This window comes from Hyperoodon ampullatus (genome assembly GCF_949752795.1).
Source record: "Hyperoodon ampullatus genome assembly, chromosome: 2".
Lineage (NCBI taxonomy): Eukaryota > Metazoa > Chordata > Mammalia > Artiodactyla > Ziphiidae > Hyperoodon > Hyperoodon ampullatus.
This window is the reverse complement of record NC_136915.1, coordinates 148,512,008-148,538,529: the sequence shown is the minus strand read 5'-3', so window position 1 is coordinate 148,538,529 and position 26,522 is coordinate 148,512,008. Positions and strand designations below refer to the sequence as shown.

Sequence of the window (26,522 nt, the reverse complement as noted above, 5' to 3'; positions counted from 1 at the left end):
CTCCGTCAGGGCCCTTCTACCTCCCCAGCCGCGGCCCTCAGGCCTCAGCCAGCGACCAGACAACCTCAGGCGGCGGGTTCCCAGCCTCCCGCCTCCCACCTTCCGGGGCCAGCGAGAGCTTCCGAGACACGCGCCGCTCAGTGGGGAGTGGCCGCGGCCCCGCCCCTGTGCGTGGCCACATTGTTGCGCCGAGGCGTTTCAAGGGGCGTGCCGCGGTTGCTAGGCGACCACACCACTCCCCTTCCCGCCCCTGCTGCTCCTCTGGCAGTTGTCGACCCCAGCCAGTCCCGAGCGGACGCGCTGGGAGCTGCACTGTGTGGAAGAGAGTTACCGAGGAAACGTCGCGGCCCGGGAGGCAGCCGCCCCAGCTCAGGTGGACGCTGCTCGCCTGACCGTCCAAACGCCGCCCCTCCCTCCGGGGGGTCCGGAGCTAACGGATGGGAGGCACAGCTCGCGGGTCCGGGCGGAAAGATGCGGGGCCGCCAGGAGACGGACTGCCGACCCAGCCGCGGAGGTAACGGCGCCGGGGGATAACGCGCTGGGGCTCCCGAAGGAGCCGCTGCAGCTGGCAGGCGAGGCCGGGGGGCGTGGATGGACTGGGCTGGAGGTTGAGCGAGCCCCCAAGCAGTAAGGACGAGGGAAGGGGTCTGACTCCCTCTCCGGGACTGGCCCACCCTCTTCCTCTCCATCAGCTCCCCTGCCCCCAGCCCAGCGCGGGAGTGGGCTAGAAAGGAGTTAGGGAAAGAAGAATTCCCACCCTGGGGATTATTTCTGAAGTCCTACATCGCGGGTATATGGTAGGAACTCTGAGAAGCTGGGATTTTTTTGGTGGGGCTTTTTAGCAAGCTGGGGGAGACAGGGAGCAATACCTTTTCAAATAAGCCCTGTTGCTCAGAGCAGATAACCAAGGGCTTTGCCGTGAGGGGTGTAGGTGAGGGGCTCTGCCGAGTAGGACTTTTTGTGGATCGTGTTTTGAGAGATTCTCCACCTTTCATAGGATTTTACACCTTAATGGAGAGTAGGGACCACCTGCCCACTTCATTTGTATGGAGACTACCTTTGGGTAATTTCCTTTGGCTATTTCTAGGAAATCTTGTAGGTCCTCAGTCTGTCTTTTTCTTTGTAAATGTGGACGTCTGTCCCATTTTGTTTGTTTTATTCGTACTGTTGGCAAAGAATCAGTCACATCCAGAATTTTTGGTTCTTGTCAATGAAGCAGTTCCCGTTAAAGGTATAATTTTATCAGAATGTAAGCATGTTTTTTAAAAAGAGAACATTCCAAAAATAATTTGTAGTGGGTTTTCTGTTTGGTTTTTGTTTTTCGGTTTTTTTTCTCTTTGTATTCCTATAACACATCGATTAAGAAAGCTCTAGAATTTTACAAAACAGTTTTCATAAGCCACTAAAATATTCCAGCATAGTTTTAAAGATTAAAAAAAATTCTTCCCTTGCAGCTGGCTCATTATCATTGTATTCATAGTATATCATGTAAAAATGATACAATGAAATGCTGATGTGTGTTACTGGGAAATCCATGTTCTTGGTGGCAGATGAAATACATTATTCAGCGCCATCCTGTGGATTAAATAAATCCTCTCCGTCTTTTGTGTTCCCTTACAGCGGTGGAGGGAGGCACAGTGTTAAAGAGCAGAGAAATTATCATTTGGCATTTAGCTTCCACCATCCACCCGAAAATTAAGTGGGTAAAGATGTGAAATCCAGTACGTTTTGTAATTTAGAGAATCCCCATAGTATTTGCTGTAGAATTCACTGTATTTTTCTACAAGTTAGATAGATGTTAAGTAGGAAAGTAAATAAATAAATAAAGAGAAAGCCCTAAGAAGGCCTTTTATTTCTTGCTTGTGAGACCCAGAAGTGCGTAGACTGGAACTATTCTTCCCTTTACAACATGTGGCCAACGGCTCAGAGAGGAAGGTAGAGTAGCCAGTGGTAGAGCTGAGATTAGAATCCAAGTCTCCGACTTGAAAATACAGTTCTCTGTCTTGTTTGTTTGTTCTGGTTAGCTTTTAGGCTTCAGATTTCAACTAGCCTTCGTTTTCAAGTAGTAAGTTAAATGAGATTCTTTTGATGGTCCCTATTGTTAACAACATTCAGAAAGTACGACTTATTTTAACAATTTCAAACTATAAACCTAGAAATGCTGTCCTTTCTTTAAAAATAAAAAAAGGAGGAAAAGTTGGGTTTCCTCCCTTCCTCTGCCAAATACCCCTGTGGTGTGTATTCAGTGCCAAAATGCAGTGTGGACATTTGTTTGTATTAATTATTCTTTGTAGCAGATATGAAGCAGTTAAAGGGTGTTTTGGAAATACAAATTTATATACTTCAGTTACTGACAGATTTTATCTGTAATCCTTTCAACTAGATTGGATGATTTTGTCAATGATACCGTCGTGATAAGAGATGAAACCAAAGGCTCACCCTGTTCAAATGCACTCCGCAATCCTTCTGAACCACCTCTACCCAGAAGACTAAATGTAAGTAAATGAAGTAATTCTTTGAGCTCTAATGGGCCTGGAAAGGAGGAAGTGCTACTTTAAATGGTCAAGGTACAGTTACATGTCACTGGTAACCCAGGCTCTTTTTTATTCACTTTTGGTTTCTCTTGACTTTGAAATAACAATTTCTGTGGTCCAAGTTCAGCTTTTCAGAATGATTTTGATTTGGAGCCCACCTCTTCCTTTCAATCACTGGGGTAAATAGGGAAAAAAACGACATGCTACTTTTATCTAGATAGTGTTTATTTGTTTGTTTTTTTGCGGTACGCGGGCCTCTCACCGTTGTGGCCTCTCCCGTTGCGGAGCACAGGCTCCAGACGCACAGGCTCAGTGGCCATGGCTGACGGGCCCAGCCACTCCGCGGCATGTGGGATCTTCCCGGACCGGGACACGAACCAGTGTCCCCTGCATCGGCAGGCGGACTCTCAACCACTGCGCCACCAGGGAAGCCCTAGATAGTGGTTATTTTTTTTTTTGATAGAATGGTATGTACAGTATATTATGATGGCTCATTTTAACAAGAACAAGAAACAGAAAATACCTCTGAACTTACAGATCTGCAGATTTTTCCTGCATGGTAGAAATGCAGTCCTAGCTTATTAGTATGCTTAAGAGAACCATTTTATAGATCATAAATGAAACTTAGCAATACATTTTGGTTTCGATGCATTTAATCATTTTGGAGCTTGCAGACATTTAGCTTTTGACACCGTTTTATGTTTAAGAGAATAAATTAATTCCCATTCCCTCGGCACTCACAGAGTGGTAGGGAGAGCAGGGTTTTGGACAAGTTCCATGACAGGGAGAATCTATCCTGTGACTTTAAAATTTGCTGCATATATCATCAACGAACAAACTGAATAACTGAGTAGACTAATTTATCAATAATTCTCCTTCATATTTCTGTTTAAGACCTAAAATTATTTCTATGTAAAACACTGCTTGCATTTTTCATAGTCCTTCCCAACGGTTTGTCAGCTTTTGCCATTAAAAATCAACCCCTTCACTACTTTCAAGGCTAATAATATTACAAAATACGGGCTACATATATTTGGAAGGCTGGTCACCCTATTTTTAATCTCCTTTCTAAAGTGCAGTAAGTTTCCATTCTCCACAAGCTTATAGTTTTTAATATGTAAAAACCTCTAAGAGCTCCAGAACCACCTATATACTCGTGTGTTGACTATCAGATTTCGTGGTTACTTGCTGACAATTAGCACATCTCTCTGGGAAACTTTTACAGTCCGTCATCATGTGACTTAAAGTCCATTTTAACTTTACTTCAGAGTTGGCCAGTGCTAATCACCATATAGTAGGGCAATTAAATTGTATGTTTCAGGATCAAAATGAATTTTTTTACTGTGTGGTATTCAGAGTAACACAGCTTGCAAAACACAAGATTTTAGATTCTAAAACAATGCTGTCTTTGCAAATTTTGCTGAAAAAAGTGCTTTTGACCTCTTAGTAACACTTATAGTTCATTATGCCATGACTCCATTGCGAGACGCTATTGCTCATTTCACAGAGTGCTTTGGCTTCATTGTTTATCCAAGATGCCCTTACATTCTTGTTGTAAACTATAAATCATCTGCTCATAGGCTTTTATTGGGTTAGCTTTGTGTTGCAGAGATTTAGGGTCGAGAACGAGGGAGGGGGTGGTGTTTTATATCTGGACGAGAAGGATATTCCTTTTCTGAATTTCTCAACAAGATCTTTAAGACTTGATTAACGCAGTTGAAGATTCTATTTGAAATGTCAAGAGTGCTCCAAATTGATCAGCTCGGTGCTTTGTGACCACCTAGAGGGGTGGGATAGGGAGGATGGGAGACGCAAGAGGGAGGAGATATGGGGACATATGTATATGTATGGCTGATTCGCTTTGTTATAAAGCAGAAACTAACACGCCATTGTAAAGCAATTGTACTCCAATACAGGGGTGTTAAAAAAAAAAAGAGCGCTCCAAATTAACAATGTACATGAAGCATTCTTAAATAAAACATGATTAATCTGGCATTATTTGTCTCTCTGGATATAATTACATAGTTAAAATATTTGAAGTCGATAGCAGACATTGGTCAGTTATTGTGATTATAACCCTAGACTAGAAATATATAGTGTTTTGTAACTACTTTAACATGTGTGAAAATTCTAGATTCTCCTAGAACAACGGAAGGAAGGTTTTATTTATAGCACAGCAGACTTGATACATAATTGATTCAGACCAGTATTTGAGTTATTACAGGAAAGGAAAGAAAGCTAAGGCGAGAACCCCTCCCTGTGTGGAAAAATTTCTTTCTGGAATTCTTCAGATTCATTGGAGGTTCAAACCTTGACAGTCCACAGGGGACTAGACCTGAAGTGTCTTGTTCTGTTCTGGAAGCCACACTTGCAGAGAGATATACCGTGCAGCCCATAACGTGTTGAGAACGTGAATAGGATATAGTAAGGCAGCCTGACCCAGGCTGTGTGAGGTGGAGGATGTGATGGGGATGATGAGCCTCGAGAAAAAATGGTGAAGGCAGGACAGCCCCTTTTAGGTATCTGAAGGGCTTTAACATGGAAATTTGGACACTCCTGTGTAGTTCCGGAGGGCAAAATAAGACTTAATTTGCAGAGAGAGAGATTTAGGCTCACTTTAAGGAAAAACCATGAGTCAGGAAATCCAAATGACATCCTTAATCTTATTGTAATAGTTCTGTGGAAGTTAAATTTCTGTTCTTATTAACATTCTGTACCTGAGACCCTCTCTTTACCACAAACAGAAATGAATACCTCCAGAGCCAGCACAGCCTTACATGTAGGTAGAGTAGGTGAAATGCCCAGGGGTGGACCCTGGACCACAAATACCTTTCCTACCAGCTTGTCATTGATGACCGCGGGTCCTAGAGAGTCATTCCCTTGGGATAAAGCATTGATCTTTTTAAAGGTCAAATATGTCTGGAGAGATAACCCATTAAATTGCATGGCAAGTTGAAAGGAGGTCTTATGTGGGGGAGAAAGTGGGTGAGGTGTTTCCATGCATCCTAAGGGAAGGCTGATTGTGCAGGCCTTCACGGAGCAGAAGACATAGTTAATGCCAGATGTCTGGTGGAGGGAGTCTGGAACTGCAGAGGAAGGCACCACAGAGAGAAAAGATAAGCTGAAAGGGGAAAGGGAGGGTGTATTGGAGTTTAAACAATATATTGAGAATTTTGCCTAATTGTTACCAGTGTTTTTAACATGTTTTATAGTTTCTGAGGGTCTTTCACATATATTATTAATTATAATTTGATTCACACAACATCCTGCAAGGAGGTATTATTATCCACATTTTAAAGATAAAGAAATTGAGGCTAAGAAACTGGGCTAAAGGTTAAGCCTACCCTGGGACCTACAGTTTTTGAGCAGTGTAGCCAGGACCCCAACCTAGGCCTTCTGACTTCACATTTCTTCAGAATGTGTCCCCAAGATTTTAGCAGTAAATATTTAGATGCATTTAGGTTAGGTAGTAAAAATTTAAGGAAAACTGGTTTAGATGCATGCAAATATTTGGTTTTGTTATGTAAATCTACCTAAAACCAAATAATTATAATTCCCTAGTTCAGCCAAACCTATCTCCTAATAGATTGTAGTGCCTTGAGGTAACCTGGTTTTTGGCACTTTTATAATTGTGAACAATTAGTGCTCATGTGAATGTTAGATGGATGGATGAGACCTTTTTTTTCCATCCCTAAAAACAGGAATGGTTATTTGACTTAATTGCTGATAAACAAAATGTTGCATTATATGTACATCTTAGCAAGGTATTTAGGTTCTGTCTGCCAGCCTGTTTTATTTTCTTGACTAGTGATAGTTCTCTATTTTGGTATCAGAGATCTCTCCTGGTCCGTATCTTGCCTCTTTATGTAGAAACTCAATGCCAAAGTATGGCTACCGTTGTACTGGCTGCTTTGCTTATATGTAAGATGGTGCAGTGCCTCATTTTTGTAACTGTAGTACTATATAAATGTTTAAATTGATTAAATGACCTAAAAGAAGCAGGCAGGAACTAATGTGCTTTTATAACTAAATTAGGGGCTGTCTAAAGTATGCCAACACTTAATTTTTTTTTCATCCCTTTTTTGTTTTTTATATTTACATCTTTTATATTTTTATTTATATAGGTGATGGGTCAGGTGTTGTTTGCTTAGGTTATATTAAAATTCTCTTTTTTAAATGGTTGGCCACTTTGGATCATTACCTTATAATTTGCGTTATATTTTAAGAGATCACAAATATAGCTCAGAGCTTCTCTGGAATTATCTACCCCTGATCATAGAGGCTCTCAATCATACAGATCGGGGGTAAAGTTCTTCAGGGTCTGTTAAGAAAAATAGTTGTTCTTTGAAGTATCCCAAACTTTTTTTTTAAACAACAGATTTAGCACTTTTTTTCTTCTTTCCTTCTAGCACATTCTTATATTCTTCTTAGTATTTTTTTTAGCGTTTGGCTTTTTCATTGTCTTTCCCTCCATCGAGTTTCAAAGAATCTTATTTCATTTCAGAGGTATTTAATAAGTAGAGTTTTCTTCTGTAGGTTATTGTTCCTTGCAGGAAAAGGTGATGCCAAATCAAGTCAAAAGAGTTGTATGCCTTTATCACGTAGGCGTTTGCTGAGGGAGACTAGTGTATGTGTCTATGAGCAAGGGAAGGAGAGAGAAAGGAGATTCTTTGTCTTTAGGAGAGTTTTACAAGAAGCACCCTGGGGCCTTAGATTCTCACTGCTATTCATCAGATACATAAAGAATTGGCCTTGGTGATCTCAAGAGTTCTCTCTGGATTAGAAATTTTGTGATTCAATGAACAGAGATAGAAAGATGTGATCATTTATTTGGGGACCCAGGAGTAGATGATGAGGCCTTGGTTGATTCCAGGCCAAGGTCAACATTCAGCCCTACTGGAGAATAGTACAGGCACTAGGAGAAGCTGGTACCAGGTTATGTTAATGTTCTGGACCAAGATTCAGAAGACCTGGGGATCACATCCTGCCTCTGTCCCTTTATCATTTACAGAACACTTTAATGTGTATTCATTTGCTCCTGGTACATGCCCTTAAGATTTGGGAAGATACTTGAAACAGTTTGTGAACAATATAGGACAGTATATATATAACAAGGGCCAGATTACGTGGTAGACTCGAAAAGCTGCACTTAAGATGTGAGTGGAGCCATAGTTAGTATGGGCTTGGAGTACTTCTAAGTGGAAGAGGGAGGACTAGCATTGGGCTTTGAAAGAGCGTAGGATTTGAGTGGATGGGGTGAAAAGCTTCTCGGTAGGAAGACATACCAGTTAGAAGGAATCTAGCATGTTTCGGGTATGGTAAGATGACCGTCTTGGTTTGAACAAAGGGAGGCCTATGTAGTGGGGCTGGGGTGGCCACAGCAGTCAGGGAACCCAAGGTTTAACATAACACGAGTTTCTAGAGACTCCTGCTTTTCTTATCTCACTTTTGGGCCGTTTAACTACACAACTGGCATGTTTTGTTGTTTTGTTCAGTCAGGGGGACGATTCTTTCATTCTTCCACCGTTTTTAGTGACTTTAACATAGATTCACTTCTCTTTGCCGTAGATCACCACTGAGCATTTAACAAGAGATCCTACTCAGTGCTTCCTGAATGGAGGTGAGATGAAGGTAGAACAACTATTTCAAGAATCTGGCAACAGGAGATCTGATACTTTTCAGTCAGATGGCATCAACGACTCTGAAAAATGCTCTCCTACAGTTTCTCAGGGTAAAAGTTCAGATCGTTTGAATACAGTAAAATCCAGCAGTTCATCCAAAGCATCCAAAGTGTTGCCTCTGACCCCAGAACAAGCACTGAAGCAGTATAAACACCACCTCACTGCTTATGAGAAGCTGGAAATCATCAATTATCCAGAAATTTACTTTGTGGGTCCAAATGCCAAAAAAAGACATGGAGTTATCGGTGGTCCCAATAATGGGGGTTATGATGATGCAGATGGGGCCTACATTTATGTGCCTCGAGACCATCTAGCTTATCGATATGAGGTGCTGAAAATTATTGGCAAGGGCAGTTTTGGGCAGGTAGCCCGGGTCTATGATCACAAACTTCGACAGTACGTGGCCCTGAAGATGGTACGCAATGAAAAGCACTTCCATCGCCAAGCAGCCAAGGAGATCCGGATTTTGGAGCATCTTAAAAAGCTGGATAAAACCGGTAGCATGAACGTTATTCATATGCTGGAAAGTTTCACGTTCCGGAACCATGTTTGCATGGCCTTTGAGTTACTGAGCGTAGACCTTTATGAGCTCATGAAAAAAAACAAGTTCCAGGGTTTTAGTATCCAGTTGGTTCGCAAGTTTGCTCAATCCATCTTGCAATCCTTGGATGCTCTCCACAGAAACAAGATCATTCACTGTGACCTGAAGCCAGAAAACATTCTCCTGAAACACTATGGGCACAGTGCGACTAAGGTCATTGACTTTGGGTCCAGCTGTTTTGAGTACCGGAAGCTTTACACCTATATCCAGTCTCGGTTCTACAGAGCTCCAGAGATCATCTTAGGAAGCCGCTACAGCACGTCCATTGACATGTGGAGTTTTGGCTGCATCCTTGCAGAACTTTTAACAGGACATCCTCTCTTCCCTGGAGAGGATGAAGGAGACCAGCTGGCCTGTATGATGGAGCTTCTAGGGATGCCACCACCAAAACTCCTGGAGCAATCCAAACGTGCCAAGTACTTTATTAACTCCAGGGGCCTACCTCGCTACTGTTTTGCGACCAGTCAGGCAGATGGGAGGGTTGTGTTTGTGGGAGGTCGTTCACGGAGGGGTAAGAAGCGGGGTCCCCCAGGCAGCAAAGACTGGCGGACAGCACTGAAGGGGTGTGATGATTACCTCTTCATAGACTTTTTGAAAAGGTGTCTTACCTGGGACCCCTCTGCCCGCCTGACCGCAGCTCAAGCACTAAGACACCCTTGGATTAGCAAGTCTGTGCCCAGACCTCTCACCATTGAAAAGGTGTCAGGCAAAAGGGTAGTAAACCCTGCAAATGCTTTCCAGGGCCTGGGTTGCAAGCTGCCTCCAATTGTACGAATAGCCAATAAGCTTAAAGCTAACTTAACGTCAGAAACCAGTGGTGGTATACCTCTGTGCACTGTATTGCCAAAACTGATTAACTAATGGACAGCTGGTGTGCTCAGAGATGATATGTAGGTATTTTTAATTATCTTGCAAACCTGAAAATGGAAAAAAAGAAACAACACCAAGCCCATTCATGGATATGTTTTTGGTAGACTAGATATCTTTTTTTAACAAGGCAAAGCATTTTTATATGACTGTAAAAGAACTCTTGAAGGGCTAATTACCTAACCAGCTTGTATTGGCCATCCTGGGATACACAGTAAAAGACTTTTTATAAGTCAGTGCATCTTTTGTTATTATTGTCAGGTGTTCACCAACCTGTGTATTATTCTGTGGGTTTAAATCCTTTTCTCTCAAGGTAGACAATATACCACAAAGTATATCCTGAACATTCACTTCTAGTCTCCCTCGGCATCTGTTCCAGAGGCTTAGTTTGGGACATGGCCGTAGTTATAGATGAGACTGAAAACTAGATCTGCCGCGCACTCCAGACCCCACATGTGTATAGAATGCCTTAAAGAAGCTCACATGTAGAGGAAGAGAATTACATTAAAACCACTTTTTTAAACAACAGAGCAAAATTCTCAAAAAGAAAGAAGTTCAGACTTGAGGTGAAAATCAATAAGCAAATCTCCTGACATGATAATATTTACTGGGTGCTTATTAAATGTCAGGTTATTCGATCTTGACAGCAATCTTACAAGTGTTAGAAATCAGGGCTCAGAGAAGCCTGGTAATGGGCTCAAATACACCTTTGCTCCAACACCCTGGGGAGCTGGCTTTTGAGCCCAGATGGCTCAGTCTTCAAAGTCCAGGTTCAACCCACATGTAACACTCCCTCTGCTGGTGGCTGTGTGTGCGGGTCGGGTGGGGGGGTTCACACCGATTCTTCCTGCTGACACAACCTAATCTGGCCCACCTACTCTTCAGAAAGGTGTGAGGGGACTGAAGCCTCCAGAACAAACAGGCTGCCCCAGGGCCCTTCCGGGGCCGGACATGCTGCCCAATCCGTAAAAGAGCCCAGAATCACCACAGCAGAGGTAGTGCTCAAAGCGCCTTGCGCATTTTAACCTTCATTTCCTCGACATCCTTTCACTGGCTAAAACTTAAGTCTTTAAAACTCAGTATTTGCTAGATCAACCCTCCACTTCGCTCTTTCCACATCATGTCCCTAAAACAATTCCCCCATCAGCCTTGTCCCATCCTACCACCAAAGAGCAGGAAACAGACCCACCGCCCGGCCCCCAGCCCACACCATGCCTTCCATACCAGCAGGAGAACATGCGGCTGCCCAGGAGAGTGCTGGTGAGTAAAGGGAGGTCAGCCTTTTTGACGCGGTACTTCAAAGCACGCAAGAAGCATCTCTGCAACAGTTCATCCATTTGCTCTGCAAGGAGAAGACAAGAACCACATCCTTCCTGAAGGCCGCAGAAGGCCCGCGCAGCACAAGATAACTCCCCGCACGGTGACATCCGTACCTCACCCCTCAGCTCTGAAGGAGCCCATTCCCAGGCACCAAAGCTCCCAGACTCTCTAGAACACTGAGCCTTCACCGAGGTCTGACCCCACAGAAGGGGTCAGGCCACAAAGTCCCGCCCAGCCAGGCGCAGATGCTTCTCTGATAGAGAAGTCAGAGCCAGAAGAAAACTAAGAGGGCCGTGTAGCTGGGAACAGTCCAAATAGCAGAGTCAACGGGTATCCAGGGAAACGCGACATATGCGCAAGACTCCCAGGTAAGATGGCAAAGGGCTGTGGCACCACCCTCACCAAAACTAAGGCCTTTCCCCGCCCCTCCCGGAGCCCTGGCGCCGCTCTGGTCGGAAGCAGAGCAGAGCGCTTCAGTCCCTACACTGAGAGGCGAGCGCCCTGCTCCTGCCAGAGCTGTACCTTGAAGGGTCTAGCTGTCCGTGGGGCCTGGGCTCAGGTCCCCGACACTGGGGTCTTCCGTAGCTTCCGACGGGGACTTCTCCCCACACCTCTGCTGAACCTCCCCCTCCTCCTCCTCCTCTCCCTCCAGGGTCAGGCGCCTCATGTCTCCCTGCAAGGTGGTGTCTGCCTGGACAGACCCCTTCTCTTCACTGAGATCTGGGGGATCCAGGGCCAGTGGAGCAATGGATGGTGGAGAGGACTTGTCTCCAGATCGCCTGCAAAAACCTCATGTCAGAAACACTGAGCAGCAGCCACAACACTCTCCAGCCCCGGTCAGGGGGTCAGCAGGGGTCCAGAGAGAGTAAGACCCACAGGCAGGGGTGTCCAGGAGAGGCCAGAGAACCTGGGTGTGCCTCTCAACTCTGTTTCCAATTCTGGGCCCAGAGAAGTCCCATGCCTCAGTTTCCTCATCTTTGAAATGGGGAGAGTAATTCTTGCCTCCTCCTTAACTCAAACAGAAATTCAGGGACAGAGAAAAATTAAAGACAATATAGTTAAAGTGGAGCTCCCCTTCCAAAATATTCCCTTCATATAAATTAAAAATAAAACCATTTTGAATTAAATAACCAAATGAAGATTGCAAACGCATCTGTAGTGCCAGTTTGGTGAAATACAAACCCAAGGTTGAGCGTATGGAACAAATTACAAACACCTGGACTGCTCAAGACTGCTCAAGACTGCTTCTGTGTTAAATCAGAATGCAATCTAAAATAGATAAATGACAAGGACCAACTGTATAGCACAGGGAACTATATTCAATACCTTGTAATAACCTTTAATGGAAAAGAATCCGAGAAAGAACATATATGTATATATCTATATCTAGAATCACTAGATATAGTAATGGTCACTAGAATCACTTGGCTGTTCACCTGAAACTAACACAACATTGTACATCAACTATACCTCAACTGAAAAAAAAGAATGCAATCTAACCTGCAGAGTAGAGATTACAATGGCTTTATGCCACTAAGCCTTATGAAGACAGGAAAAAAAGGGATGCCACATAGCAGAGCGGGAAAAACAAAAAGCTTTATGTTAACTAACATTATGCAAGTCCAACAAAGTTTTACTAACAGCCGCAGCAAGGCTTATTAAGTATGGCTACTAGTGAGGCCAGAGCGTATGTTTAGGCTATTCTGATCAGGTAAATACCATAAGTGTTTTCAAAGGGCGGGAGGAGGGGAGACTGAGGCAGCCACTGATAAAACAATTTAGACAACAGGACCTTAACTGCCCAGACTAACAGTCAGACAACAAGGTGCTGGGAGTACGTGAGTAAGCAGCCCTCAAATGCCTGCTGAAATCCACACTGATGAGGCTGTACCTCCAGCAAAGCAGGGCTTGGCCAATACTTGTAAAATAAGTAACTCCAAGACTGACTAAAAACGTAAGGGTAAATCTATACCAACAGGCCACACAACACTTGGCCAGAAGACCAGGTATACTGCTTTCGAGAAAAGCACTACTTACTATTTTGGTTAAATGACACGAAAATAACTAGAAAATAAACTCACATACAGCTCCAGAGAGCAACCGTCACAGTGAGAAAGTGCCAGTTCCGTAATGAGGAGGAGATCCGAAATGTGGAACTTGAACATGAAAGTCATCAGGTTGTCACCCTGGTGCCTGAGGATCTACTCTGCTTTGATTTGGATTCAGAGGTGAGAATTCCCGAGCACTCATCATGGGGTCAGAAAATGCCTAAATGTACACGGCAGAAAAGGCCAGATCGACCAGTGCCATAAAAATAAAGAACATCACTGTACTGAGAGGCAGAGAAGACGATCCCCAAGGCCTTCTTCCAGCCCTAGGATTATATAATTCACCTAGGAAATAAAGTTCTCTGTAATTTCTTTTCTTAACAGGCCAAAAAAAAATCTTTTCTCCACATTTTGCAAGGAAATTAATGTCTAGGGTCAGCAACTTGACTAAGGACACAGCAGGGATCAAAACTCTCGCTTCTCAATCCAGGCCCTGGGCTCCCTCCGCCCAGCTCCCTATAAAACAGAAAAAGCATGGAACCCACCACAAGTGGTCCTGGTAGGTGTGGAGCACAGAGAAGCCCCTTCCCTTCAGACCTGAGGTCAGCATCTCGGCTGTGGACATGGCAGCAACTCCGATGGCAACGGGGGCTCTGAGAAGGAGGAGGTCAGAGACGAGGGTCAGGGAAAGTCTTCCAGGAGGGCACATGTCAGGACCAGGTTTCCACACGTGTGTTCAAAGCACCACGGTTGCAAATCTGAAGCATCCACTTGTATCACAGAGCTAAAACTCGGTGCAGTCTCAATCTTATTCAAATTACCTACACATACGACTTTCAAAAATTCCTGGACCAAATATTCCCTTCTGTGTAAGTAACTCCTCTACTGATGTTATCATTGTTATATTCTTATTAGGAACCAAACCCAGGCAGGACTCAGAAGGATATTTAAAGTTCCCTTTCTTTAATTTCAAAACATAAATTATCTCCCCTATCTTAAAAAAGGCATAGCCATCCTATATGGAAATTCAGAAGGGAGGCCATTCATATGCCATAAATTAGGCTGAGGGATGCCAGAGGGAAGAGAGAAGAGAGATACAGTGGTACCAACGAAAGGTTCCTTCTGAGTTGGTTCTTTATAACAGGGCTTGCTCTGTATAACATCTATCTAAGAAATGGATGTGTCCAAAATATCAGAAACAACCACATTTACAATAACTACAAAAAACTTCCAAAGCCCAAATGGGAAATCTCTGTCAGCCCACTGTTACTCAGCAATGCTCACACATTGCCTGTAAGGATCGGTGTCAGCTGGCTAACAGGAGGGGAATATACAAGCCTGGCAACGTTGCCTGGACCCAAGGGAGACGATTCAAGGGCAGATTTCCCAACACCTGAACTTCAAAAAGAACGTTTGCTAATCTGGTGGCTCCACTTCCTGTGCCCATGGGTCAGTTCCTGCCACAGAATCTTTGAATTTGGCTTCTTTCCCAGTTCCTAAAAGACAGGTCTTTGTCTTCCACCCTTGGAATCGTCAATGGCTCAAGAACTTCGGTCTCGAACCTGTCTTGTAGTTTTAGTAAACTCCCTTGTACCCTCACCTCCTTCCATAAACCACCTAGGATTCATTCCCACATACATTCTAAATGCCAAACTGAGAGGCCAAATACACATTTATGTAGTTTTCTCCTATCTTGCATAGAATACTGGGGGGAAAAAACAATAATTTCACCATTCTTTTCAACTTCAAGTTTTGCTACAGGTAAACAAGGAAGGAAACATTTCTAGGTGCTTGGTTCCCAAAGGTTCAAGGAAAATGGGAGAATATGAGCAACAAAAATAAGATCTTTAAACACTGACCCCTCCCATGCCTACCATGTTTCCCTCGCAAAGAACCAATGAGTAAAATAATAAGATGTCATTTTTCATTCAGGATGATACAAATGAAAATGACCCATCATATCCAGTGTCGGTGAGCATGTAAGGAAACAGGCTCCATATACCCTGTAGGTAGGAGGGAAAACTGACACAGCATTTTTATAGGGCAACAGAAAATATGCACGATCTTCAGCCAAACAGTTCTGCTTCCTAGTATCTACTTTAGAAAAATATTGGCACTAGTGTCCCTAGAGGCATCAGGAAGATCTTGTTTGTGAGAGAGACGAAGTAGAGGCAACCACAATGTCCACTAGAAGAGGACTTTTCCCATCACCCCACAGTGGGTAAAAAGATTCAGCTTATCTGTGCTTGCTGACATGGAAAATGTCCCCACTACCTGAAGTGAAAAAGTAATAGGGATAAAGTTTGTTTATTTGTATTTTTAAACCTACACACCCCAAACCATACATTTTATATGCACGTTTATATATGCATTGAAGAAGGCTGACAAGGACATGCATCAGAATGATAATGGTTACTTCTAGGACAAAAGGATTATGGGGTGAGAGGGTTTTGATTTTTCAGAACTGTTCATACCATTACTTCCTAATTTATTTTAAAAAAGAGACACTGTGGTGATGGCTGAACAACCCTGTAAATATACTTAAAAAAATCACTGAATCGTACATTTGAAACAGGTGAATTTTATAGTATGAAAACTATATCTCAATAAATCTATTAAAAATAATTAAAAGATGAGGATGATGATGTGGATGTTCGACAAAAATAATGTTGAAGTCATGCAAGGCAGGAAAGACCAAGAAAATGTCACAGACAGGAGACTAAGAAGACACGACAACTAAATGCAATGTGGTACCCTGGACTGGATTCTTGAACACAAAAAAAGAAAAAAAAGACATCGTGGGAAAACTGGGGAAATATGCATAAAGTCTGTAATAGTGTCAAAAGGACTGTACCAATGTTAATTCCTTAGTGTTGATAACTGTACTGTGGTTATACAAGATGTTATATTACAGGAAGCTGGGTAAGAAGTATTTCAGGACTCTGTACTATACTTGCAACTCTTCTGTAAATCTAAGAAAAAAATTGTTAAAGGAGAAAAAAACAAATAAAATTTAAAAAAGAAGAAGCAGCAGCAGGAGCAAATACACTTGGCCCAGATGTATGGACACCCCACAGGCTCACTGCCATTCCCCACTCTCTGATTGCTCAGGAAGAATATGTTTTTTCTTTTAATCCTTTATCCATATGCTGTGAAGTTGTCATTCCCACCCCTCCCAAGTTTTCCCTAAGTTTTTTCCCCATAGGCACAGCTGACTGGCACAGTACCTGTTCCCCACCAAGGCAATGGCACAGAGGTCACCCTTCTGTACCTGAGGCAGACCAGCAGGGGGCACCACTAGCCCTGGCAGCATCAAATCTGTAGGAAACAAAAGCATGGCAACTAACTCCACAGTTTACTTCATCATTTATTCATTTGCTCAACAAACATACATTTGTTAAGCATCAACTACATTATTCATAATGAAAATAAAAAGTGGCAAACTGAGGATCAGACCTTTTCCTTCTGGGAGACTAGTGGTCAAACTGAAGCACCAAGCTGAGGGTCCAGTTCCATGATCTATCTTGTTCTGGTTTCCTAAATTCAGTTTATTAATCTAAAGTATAGCATATGGCAGTTCACAAAGCACTTTCATGTCACTTATCTTATTTAAGCCTTACAGCAGGGTCAGAGAGCTTATGGAAGCAGCCAAGTAAGAGATGCAACAGACATGAGGGAAAAATTCTATTTTTCAATCATATGAATGCACAAAATGGGTACATTTATTAAAGTAGTTGGCCTTTACTAAGTAGGTTTCAGCCACTATCCAGAATATAGGAAAATACTCTTACCTGCTCCCCCCACCAGTTTTTCAAGCACCAGGGGCCATGTTGTAAATGTTGCTAGAAGATCAGGATAAGACCACAGGGTGTACACTGTCCAAGAAGAGAGCCAGAAAACACTTACTGCCCAAAAGTCAACCCCCTGGGGAATGGCAAAGCCAAACACTAAGGCCACATTAATCAGGATGTAGAAAAGAAACTCAAGTCAAAGCTAGAGAGAAGGTTGTAAGGGGATGCCCAAAGAAGTTGCATTCTTTTTTTTTCTATTAGGTTACCCCAAGTTTGTGAAGCGGTTTATATGTTATATGCTATTTACATGAGAATCCTTGCTTCCTTTAGCCTTAGAGACCTGCATTCTTTACATATTTATACTGAGCTCTTTGCAGTAGTTTCTCTCAATCTATGATCTTGAGAAGTTATCACTTTTACTGGTCGGAAGACACATGAAGTGAGCTACAGCTCTAAGAGTCTGTTTAGTTGCCAAAGTTGGATATTTATCTGTAAGGCTAAAACTAGTGATGAAGTGAACATCTGCTCTTCCTGTCCAGTATCCCTTTTCCCCTCTCTGGGAACTGAGTGCCCCTTTTCCTGTGGGAAACACATTCCATATAGTTTACATCAGGCTGACTCCCTTCTCAAAGAGGCTGCAGTCTTGAAGAAGGCGGAGACTTAAGAAACTGGGTGTCACTTGAGACTTGGAGGCACCTATTGTTCCACCTGCACTGCAGCAGCCAAAAATGGCCACAGTGGATAAAAGTAGGGACAGAGCCCCAAAGAGGATTCCTTTTATGTCCTCAGAAGCAAGTAATTCGAAACCAGGGCACCGGCCTGTAAGAAATTCTGAAACTGTCCCATGTGTATTATTTTTATTCTCTCTGTTTCCACAGGGATTAGCAGTAAAACCCTTAGATCAAAAAGGGCTTGTATGTGTACAGCAGCAAAGCAGGGTGGGGGTAGGGGTGGCCTGGGGTAGGAGACTGCACTGCACTGCTGCAGCCAAGCTGGGAGGAAGAAAAGCCCCCAAATGACAAAGTAGGTGTCGGCAGCCATGGAAAAGAGAAAAGGACACTGCCTCCCTGAGATCTGTGACAAAGAAAGCAAGCAAAGTATCCTGAGAGCCAGACAAGAGCCTAAGAAAGAATCCCTGTGAGACATCTCAACCAAAGTCCACCACTAAGACAGCTGGGTATGGAGTTTAACTAACCCAGCTTCTTTCCCATCACAGTATCTCTTCAGTATCTTAAGAAAATTCCACTAGTGAAAGTTTTAAGAAGCATTTTTTACATGCCCTGAAACTCCACCCTTTTCACGACCTCGGCTCCAATCCCTACTTAACCCACTAGAAACCAGTGTTTCTGCACCTCAGAATTTCCCTTGGCAACCACCCTCTTTTTGTGTTAACCCTTGTTTTCCCTCACTTCTATAACAGTTTCTGATCTTGAAAGGCCCAATTCTAGGGACACTAAATCCAAAAAGATTCTTAGGGAGATTTTGCATTTATTGGTTTTAAGGAAGACAGATTAATGGAGGAAACAGATGTTAGGCAAGGACCATAGTAATGGCCATCTCCATCCCATTGCCATACCTGTCGGATATAGATTTTTCTCCAGTTCAAATAGGATGGGGTTACCACCACTCACGTACACAGTCACTGCATCCCCTCTGTGAGCATACAACTTCACAATGTTGAGTTCTTCCTTTCCAGGTACTAACTCAGAGGTCTGATCCGTTCCAAGAGTGGGGAAAACAGCTGTCACATCGGCCCGAAGCTTTCTCCTGCAGAGAGCACACATACCTGGTATGTATGCTGCCTCGATGGATTTTAATAAATATTGAGGACTCAAGACTTACTATAAAATCACGAGGCCCAAGAAAAAGACTGGTTGATGATGCCTTATTCTCACTCTTCCAAAACATCCCATTCTCTTTCTCATCCAATGTCTCATCTATTTTCACATGTTCCTGGGGCATGTCTTTCCATTTTACAAAGAGAGGAAAAAACTGAGATCCGGTAAGCAACCCAAGTTAGCCTACCACTAGAAACTAAGCCCTGCCTTCCTGACTCTACACAGAGCTCCTGGACCCACTCCTTTCTCATCTATGCTTGCCAAATCTGTCAACTTATGATTAAACAGCTCTGCTAGGGCACCAAGAATGACAACTATACAACACTGCCTCCAAAATTCCCAAGGTGACACCTTCATTTGCAAAACTGAACAGATACAGTTCTTACCACATATGCCTTATCCTCTCTCACCTCACCCTCCACCTGTCTCTCCTGCCAGTGGTAATCACTACACACTTCTTCTCGTATACTTGTAGTTCTCTGTGCCCCATCTAATCTCTCCCAAGGGACTCAAAGCTCTTGGTAGGGCAGGGACCCCGTTTTCCTTCATTTTGGCATCCTCCACGACACCTTAAACAGACTGCAGTCAATACGCGCTGATTGAATTATACGCTTTCTCGTAAACTCACTAAAATATCCAAAAGACAGCCTGGGAGATAAATCAGGCCTCCTCTCCATCTTCACTCTCAAAACACGTCTAACTCACCCTTGCCCGCCCCCCGGGGTCCCTTCTCCGGCTGTACCCCTCGGCCTCCACCCCAAGTCGGATGACCCAGCCCAGAAAAGGCTGTGAGCCAGCCGAGCTTCAGAGATGTCTGGGTGCCCTGGTGGGCAGAGCAGGCTCTTCTTTCCCTCACCTGTCCGACCCCTTGATGGCCGTGTTGGACTTGACCCGAAAGGCCTTGGCAAACATGTCTGCTGGAGTGGCCTGGGGAAGAGAAGGAGACCACAGCAGCCAGGGACTGTCAGGAAAGCGCGAGCACGGCAGCTTCCCAACCCGCAGTACTGGAGGCAGCCATGCTTGGGCCCGGCTGGGAAAAGGGCGCGGCTGGAAACCGGGGCCGCGCAGCTTCGCGGCCGGCCCTAGTGGCAAGGCTGGGAACTGAAGCATGGGGGGCGGGGCCGGAGAAGGCGGGGCCGGAGAAGGCGGGGCGGATCCCTGCGCGGAGCGGTGCACCCTTTCGCCTCACCCCTTCTGCCCGGCTCTGCGCCTAGGCGAGTGGCTTGAGCGTGCGCGTCTGTAGTATCTCTGGGGCCAACAGCGATTCCGTTCATTTTTACTCCATCAGCGTTCTAGTGTGTTGAGTAGGAGCTCTGCCAGCTCTCATTCCATTCAGTTTAGTTCAGCTGCACAAAATTAATTGAACTCGTGTTTTATTAAACTTGCAGGCCTCTTGAATGCTTTTCTTCAGGGCTTTTGTTTATTAAGATCTTTACATTTTATTGCACACTTGGGGCCTCAGCTAGAATTCTTTCCGAGATTTTCTCCTTCCTGTTTTTTAATTTACATGAGGTGATAATAACAATAACAGGGAATCCACTTTAGTCCGAGGTTTGACCTCCTGTTAAGAGGAAAAAACTATACAAATGATCTTCAAATCTGTTATTTAAAACTTTTTTTTTTTGTTTTGTTTTTGCGGTATGCGGGCCTCTCACTGCTGTGGCCTCTCCCGTTGCGGAGCACAGGCTACGGACGTGCAGGCGCCGGGGCCATGACTCAGGCTCAGCGGCCCAGCCGCTCCGCGGCATGTGGGATCTCCCCGGACCGGGGCGCGAACCTGTGTCCTCTGCATCGGCAAGCAGACGCTGAACCACTGCGCCACCAGGGAAGCCCTAGAACATTTTTGGTTAAAAACCCCCACATTTTTGGACCTTTTTAGGTACCTTTTGCATGCAGGCATTATTTGGGGGGATTTTGTTTCCAAAGCAATTTTAAAAACTCAGAGTGCTTATAAAAAAATAATTTTGAGGCATAGTAAAATCAAATTATGGTTTGGCTTCTCCCTAGCAGTTTGATCTTGGGCCAATGGCTTATCCTTTCTGAAACTCTTACATTCTCTGTAAGATGTGGAGGTAATACCTACTTCACTGGGCTTCTGTGAGAAACCACTGAGATAACGCATGTGATATATTGCAGGGTGCTTTGAAATTTTCCCATAAATGGTAGATATTAGTCCAAAACAAACAAACAAAAAACAGTCTCAGGCAGGGGTGAGGGATTGGGTTTCCCTGAAAGGGACTGCTGTGTACCCTGGAGACAAGGATTTAATCACCTGGGGTCCTGGCCCCTACTAAACTTAATTTTGCTAATGAAAATTTCAGAGCAGAGTGTCCATCCACCAAGAAAAAAAATCCTAATTGCTTTAATTTGGTGATACAGTCACACACAGGAGAAGTCCATCTGGGCTATAACAAAGATGAGGCCTTGCACAGTCTCTGTCCACCACCATCTCTGCCCTTAATCTGGGGTCAGCCACAGCTCCATCTCCTCCTGCACTTCTGACCCACCATGCCTTTATTCTGAACCATCCCAGCCATAAAGCCAACGTCAGAGGAGCCCAGAGGAGGAGAGTGCCACAGATCCTTCTCCGCTTGGGCCCCCACCCAGCCACACTCGGGGGGGTGTGATGCCAGACTCTGTGCTGTTGACCAGGCCTATTGCAGTACAGCCATGGAAGCAGTCTCTGACCAAGGAGCCGAGGAAGGTTATTCAAGGGCATACTAGAAATTTCAAGCTGTGAAAACTATTGTACACACCATATGTCCTGGCTAAGAAGGCACAGATTAGCAGCCTAAAAACTAATTCATGGTTGACAAGTAGGAGCCAAGACCCAAGGGGATTCTGTACACAGCATCCTGCCTCCCTATTGGCAGAGCAAGATCTCCCTTTCCCCAGGAGGGTGCCATCCCAACTTCTCTGCCTGCATCAGGGACCTGTGTGCTCCCTGCCGGTGGCCCTGTTGCTAGGCAAGCTGGCTGAACCCTGAGTCCAGCAAGCCTAGATTCTTTAACTTTCCCTTTGTGGCTCCAGTACAGCCCCACAGGGCTACCAACCTGCTGCCCACTCTTGGGTAAGCTGCAAACACAGGCTCTCTTTGATTTATGATTTGTATAAAAGGAAAGGTAGAAGTTAAGAGTCCAGAGGGTAGAGCCAAGAACTGTCATTCACAAGACTTCAGCCATAATCAAGGAACTGGCAACACATGCCTTGATGCATTTCGTATTAGCTATAATCAGTGACTCCTGTGTGCCTCCCATTTTTCTCCCCTTTGAGGAGTGTCTACAATGGTTATAGGTGGTTATAATATGCCTGTCCCAACACTGTATGTCGAATTTGTTTGGGGCAGAAAGCTTGTGTCTTTTGTCCACAGATCTTCAGATCAAGAACTGTACTCAAGCAGCTATACTCAAGGAAATACACCTGAGGCTCATTATCCACAGCTGGGCCTGATTTAGATGATGAGATCCTTAATTTTGAACAGATAAAGGAGTGAAATTTGAGGGGACCTGGGGAAGAAGTTAATATGTTTTGCATTTCAGAGGCACATGTGTCATTGAAGGGCAGAGGGTAGATGTTGGTAGCCAGACTCCAAGAGGGCTCTCAGTGGTCTTCATGTGCTTATGTGGTCCCCTCCCACATGAGACCAGGGCTGACTTCTGTGACCATTAGCATATGGCCAAAGTGATATTGTGTGACTCCTTATGGCTAAGTCATTGCCATTTCTACCTTGGTCTCCTAGATTTCTTGCTCTGGGGGAAACCCCCCACCATCTTGAAAGGACACTCAGGAAGCCCTGTCAAAAGGTCCGTGTGGACAGGAACCCATCTCCTAGCACCAACTTGCCAGCCATGTGATTGAGCCACCTTGGAAGCACAGCCTCCAGCCCTGGGCAAGTCGTCCCATCCCACATGCTTTCAAGCCTCCCAGCTGAGGCCCCAGCCACCAGGGATCAGAGACTAGCCATTCCACTATGCCCTGTCTCAAGTCCTGATCCACAGAAGTCACGAGGTGGTAAATAATTATTGTTTTAAGTTATGAAGCTTGGGGATGGTTTGTTATGATGCACTGGATAACTAATACAGGAACCCAAGCATTTCTCACTCCCAGTGCATCCTGAGATAGCCAGTTGGTCCATGTCACTGTGATTGAGGCCACAACTGTGTACAGTCCAGCTGTTCTCCCAGGAAATCATCCTCCACTGGCTCTTTTGCTTACGATGTGGAAATTGAAAACCTAAAAGCCTAAGATGTTGAACTCACAATATAAAAGGGGGACACAGGAGGCAAAGGTACGCGCATCGGATGCTTGCACTTGCAAAATAAAACCACAAGGCAAATTTGAAGAAGGCAGAGTTCCACTATGCCCAGCTCAGCACTGATATGTTGCCTGGTATTCAGGATAGGTGGGTGCCAGCCAAGACCAGAGCACCCAGTCTGAGAACAGCTGCATCCACTTCCCAGCCAGCCTGCCACACATGCCCTGGGAGTCCTGAGCTGCCCCCTGCTTCAGCAGGGTGAGGACTTTCTTTGTGAGTTTGATGCCCACCTGTCCTTGCTCTTTGCTTGGGACTGCTCAAACTAGATATTCAGCTGGGCTTTTGAAAATCCCCTTTCCTCTTCATTGCCTCCCCCAAACTCACACACCCAAAAGCTAATGAACCTGCGCGATCCCAGGTGAGGCCTGTAGGAACCCTCAGACACTGGCAATTGGGCAAAAACAAGAGTTGTATAGCTGTTCAGAAGTAAAATCTTTTACATCTCAGAAAGTTACAGTTATTTCCTTGCCTGGGATAGATCTGGAAGGGACTGATCTAAGGTTTCTGTTGCAGAAACCTGTCGTTGGAAACTCTCAGAACCTAATAGACTCTGGGAAAACACCACAGATGACCTGCATTCCCAGGGACCTTTGAGCTCGGAGCTGGATGTCTGTGGTGAGGAGGAAGGAAAAGCCAAGGGCATGGGGTGACTGAGGAGGAATGCAAGCCCTGCAGCCAGCTGTGGGCTTCTTATTGTGGCTGTAGGAGGGAAGACCAGGCAGGGCACAGGCAAAGTCTAGATGCAAAGCCCTGGGGCTGAGTCAAGATGCTTCCTTAACTTCAAAGTCAGGATTTCACATAGTACCAGACCCTTAGAGAAATGTTCCTTTGTAACCGATGCCTAATGTACTTCTGGATCCTGTGATCAAACCTAGAGCTAGAACTGCCCAGATCACACAGCAGAGGCTGTAGATGAAAGAGGCTCAGGGGACAAGTGCTGCAGGTATATTGCTGAATGTCACAGTTCCTCTGGTTTTGTGCTGTCCACAGCAAAGCCAAGCCCAGACAGGCTGGGTTTTGTCTATCATTTCATTTCTAGAGGACTTGAAGGCAAGAGAATTTCTAGAATCTGGGATTGGGCAACACTTCTGGAGTATGGGAAGGCTGGATGTTTAGGGGTGGATATCCAGAGAGGGGAAACTCTGGGGAAGAAGGGCAGGAACATGGGCTTCACGTCTGCAAGCGCTGATGTCTGCTTCCTTTGCTTTGGAAAGAAGCAGATGAACATCTTTGCTCGGGTCAGTGATGTCAGCCCAGCCTAGGGTTCAGGTCCAGCCTTCAGAGAGCCTGTAAATTAAGGGTGGGGACAGGATTTGACCCAAAAGTATCCGTTACAACTAGTCACAATGCCCCATTGCCCTGCTTATCTACCAACTCCACTGTCCCTCAGGCTACACAGGATTAATGACAGGGAAGAACACCGTGTGACAATGGAGGCAGAGACTGGAGGAATGCAGCCACCAGCCAAGGAATGTCAAGGGTTGCCAGCAGCCACCAGAAGCTAGGAGAGAGACATGGAACATAGCCTCCCTCAGAGCCTCCAGAAGGAACCAACCCTGCTGACACTTTGATTTTACACTTCTGGCCTCCTGAACTGTGAGAGAATAAATTTCTGTTGTTTTCAGCCACCCAATTTGTGGTAATTTGTTAACGGCAAACAAATACAAGAGAAACTAACACAAGCCCTGTGAAACTAATACAAGAGGAGTAAAAGCATAAGCTCACAAAAAGATCTGAACACAGGGGCTTCCCTGGTGGCGCAGTGGTTGAGAGACTGCCTGCTGATGCAGGGGACACGGGTTTGAGCCCTGGTCTGTGAAGATCCCACATGTCGTGGTACAACTGGTCCCGTGAGCCACAACTACTGAGCCTGTGCGTCTGGAGCCTGTGCTCCGCAACAAGACAGACCGCGACAGTGAGAGGCCTGCGCACCGCGATGAAGAGTGGCCCCCGCCTGCTGCAACTTGAGAAAGCCCTTGCACAGATTCGAAGACCCAACACAGCCAAAAATAAATAAATAAATTTTTTTAAAAAAGCAAGCAAACAAACAAAAGTGAAGACTCCCCAGCATCAGGGTGACCAGCAAGTACTATTTTGAAGGGAGTAGTGGATATTAAGACAGATTTCCATCTTTCAGGGAGTGGTTTCTAAAATTCTGGTGACATTGACATCTTTGCTGAGAGCCTGCTATATGCCAGGCACTGTACTTGATGTGGGGAATATGAAGATTATCAATAAAACAAAGTTCCCGTCTCAGGGAGTGAGACAGACCCATGCACACATCATTATAATCGGGGCCAGTGGAAATACCCGGAATTTCCTCAAACCCACATATGTGCTTATTTGTTTAGAGGAGAGAGGGACTGAGCTGGTCAGGGAAAAGGGCAGAGAAGAACAGCTTTCAGACCTAAAATCCCTGCAGACAACTGAACCCACCCTCCACAGAAGGCAGTTTCGACATCATGTTTTTCTGAAGGTCTCTTGGGAGTCCTACCTTTGTCCCCCAACTGTCCCCACAAGACACTTATCCAAGAATCTCTTCCAGGCACGTATGGTTGTCTCCATAAGAGAAATCCAGATAAAAACAATATTCTCCATCTTTGTACATTTCTGGTTAATTTTAACCCTCCTAATGGACTAACTCCCTGGGAAAATGTTTGACTACAATATCCCTTAATGCAGCTTTTACTGTAATACAAAGAGGTACATGAAATTAGAGGGTTATGAACATTGAGACATATTGGTAGGGCCCTTAGAGTTGGGATTAAATTATCTCACATGAGAAGTACTTCACGAGTTGTTTTACAGAGCATAGGGGGCATTTTTGATGGAGAGGGCAACCTGCTTCCCTCATTCAGGTGACAGGTGAGATGCATTTCAAAGCCTGGTGTCCAGGCATTTGAGATTGGGAAGGTGAAGATTTCCAGTAGCCAGGTGACTCAATGTGGATTATCAGGATTTAAGTGACACCAGTAAAGCTAATCTCCAACGTCCAGCTAGTAAATATCAGCGAGTTTTGCTGCCCAACATCCATTCATCCCTTTTCTGGAATCTACTATAGCAATTTTTCTCTGGAGAATTGCTGTCTCCCTAACTCCTTGTCTAATGTACTTCAGATGACACTGCTTTTTGCTCCAGGTGGCTCTAGCCTGACCAATCAGAGTACTGCATTTTCCTGGCCAGAGATGTGTTTCAAGGATGGACCCAATCAAAGCCCACAATATATAGCGAGACTTTGTGGAAACCACTGAGAGAGCTTTTCCACGGAGTTGATCCTGGAACCGCTGGTACGCATCTTGTTTGCACAGAAGAAGCCTGAGAGTGAAGCCAGTGTGAGACAAGCAATGGGGAGAGAACAGAACATACACCATACCTGAATTAAGCCCTACTGCTTTTTAAAATTGTAAAAAAAAAGAAAAAAGTTTATAATACATCTTCTTTAAGCAGTTTTAGTTGGGTTTTTTGATACTTGCAATAGAAAAAGTCCTGACCTGTACACTAGGTGATAGAGAATTGGTTTCCTTGGC

At 44.7% G+C, this 26,522-nt stretch overlaps 1 protein-coding gene and 1 pseudogene across 2 annotated transcripts; one reads left to right on the top strand and one right to left on the bottom strand.

Moving 5' to 3' along the window:
- Nucleotides 1–437: 437 nt before the first annotated feature.
- On the top strand, nucleotides 438–10,118 carry LOC307048602 (dual specificity tyrosine-phosphorylation-regulated kinase 3-like; the record flags this gene model as incomplete). Its single annotated transcript, XM_079697703.1, has 3 exons — nucleotides 438–514; nucleotides 2,384–2,495; nucleotides 8,103–10,118. 3 exons carry the CDS (start codon nucleotides 438–440, stop codon nucleotides 9,675–9,677), a joined length of 1,764 nt encoding a protein of 587 aa, XP_079553829.1. The 3' UTR covers nucleotides 9,678–10,118.
- Nucleotides 9,659–19,592, bottom strand: LOC307048605 (eukaryotic translation initiation factor 2D-like; annotated as a pseudogene). Its single transcript has 8 exons — nucleotides 19,537–19,592; nucleotides 18,419–18,609; nucleotides 16,843–16,926; nucleotides 16,279–16,369; nucleotides 13,597–13,704; nucleotides 11,526–11,782; nucleotides 10,908–11,025; nucleotides 9,659–9,733 (listed from the first exon to the last, which is right to left on the bottom strand). The product of its transcript is annotated as a eukaryotic translation initiation factor 2D-like (transcript).
- Nucleotides 19,593–26,522: the final 6,930 nt, after the last annotated feature.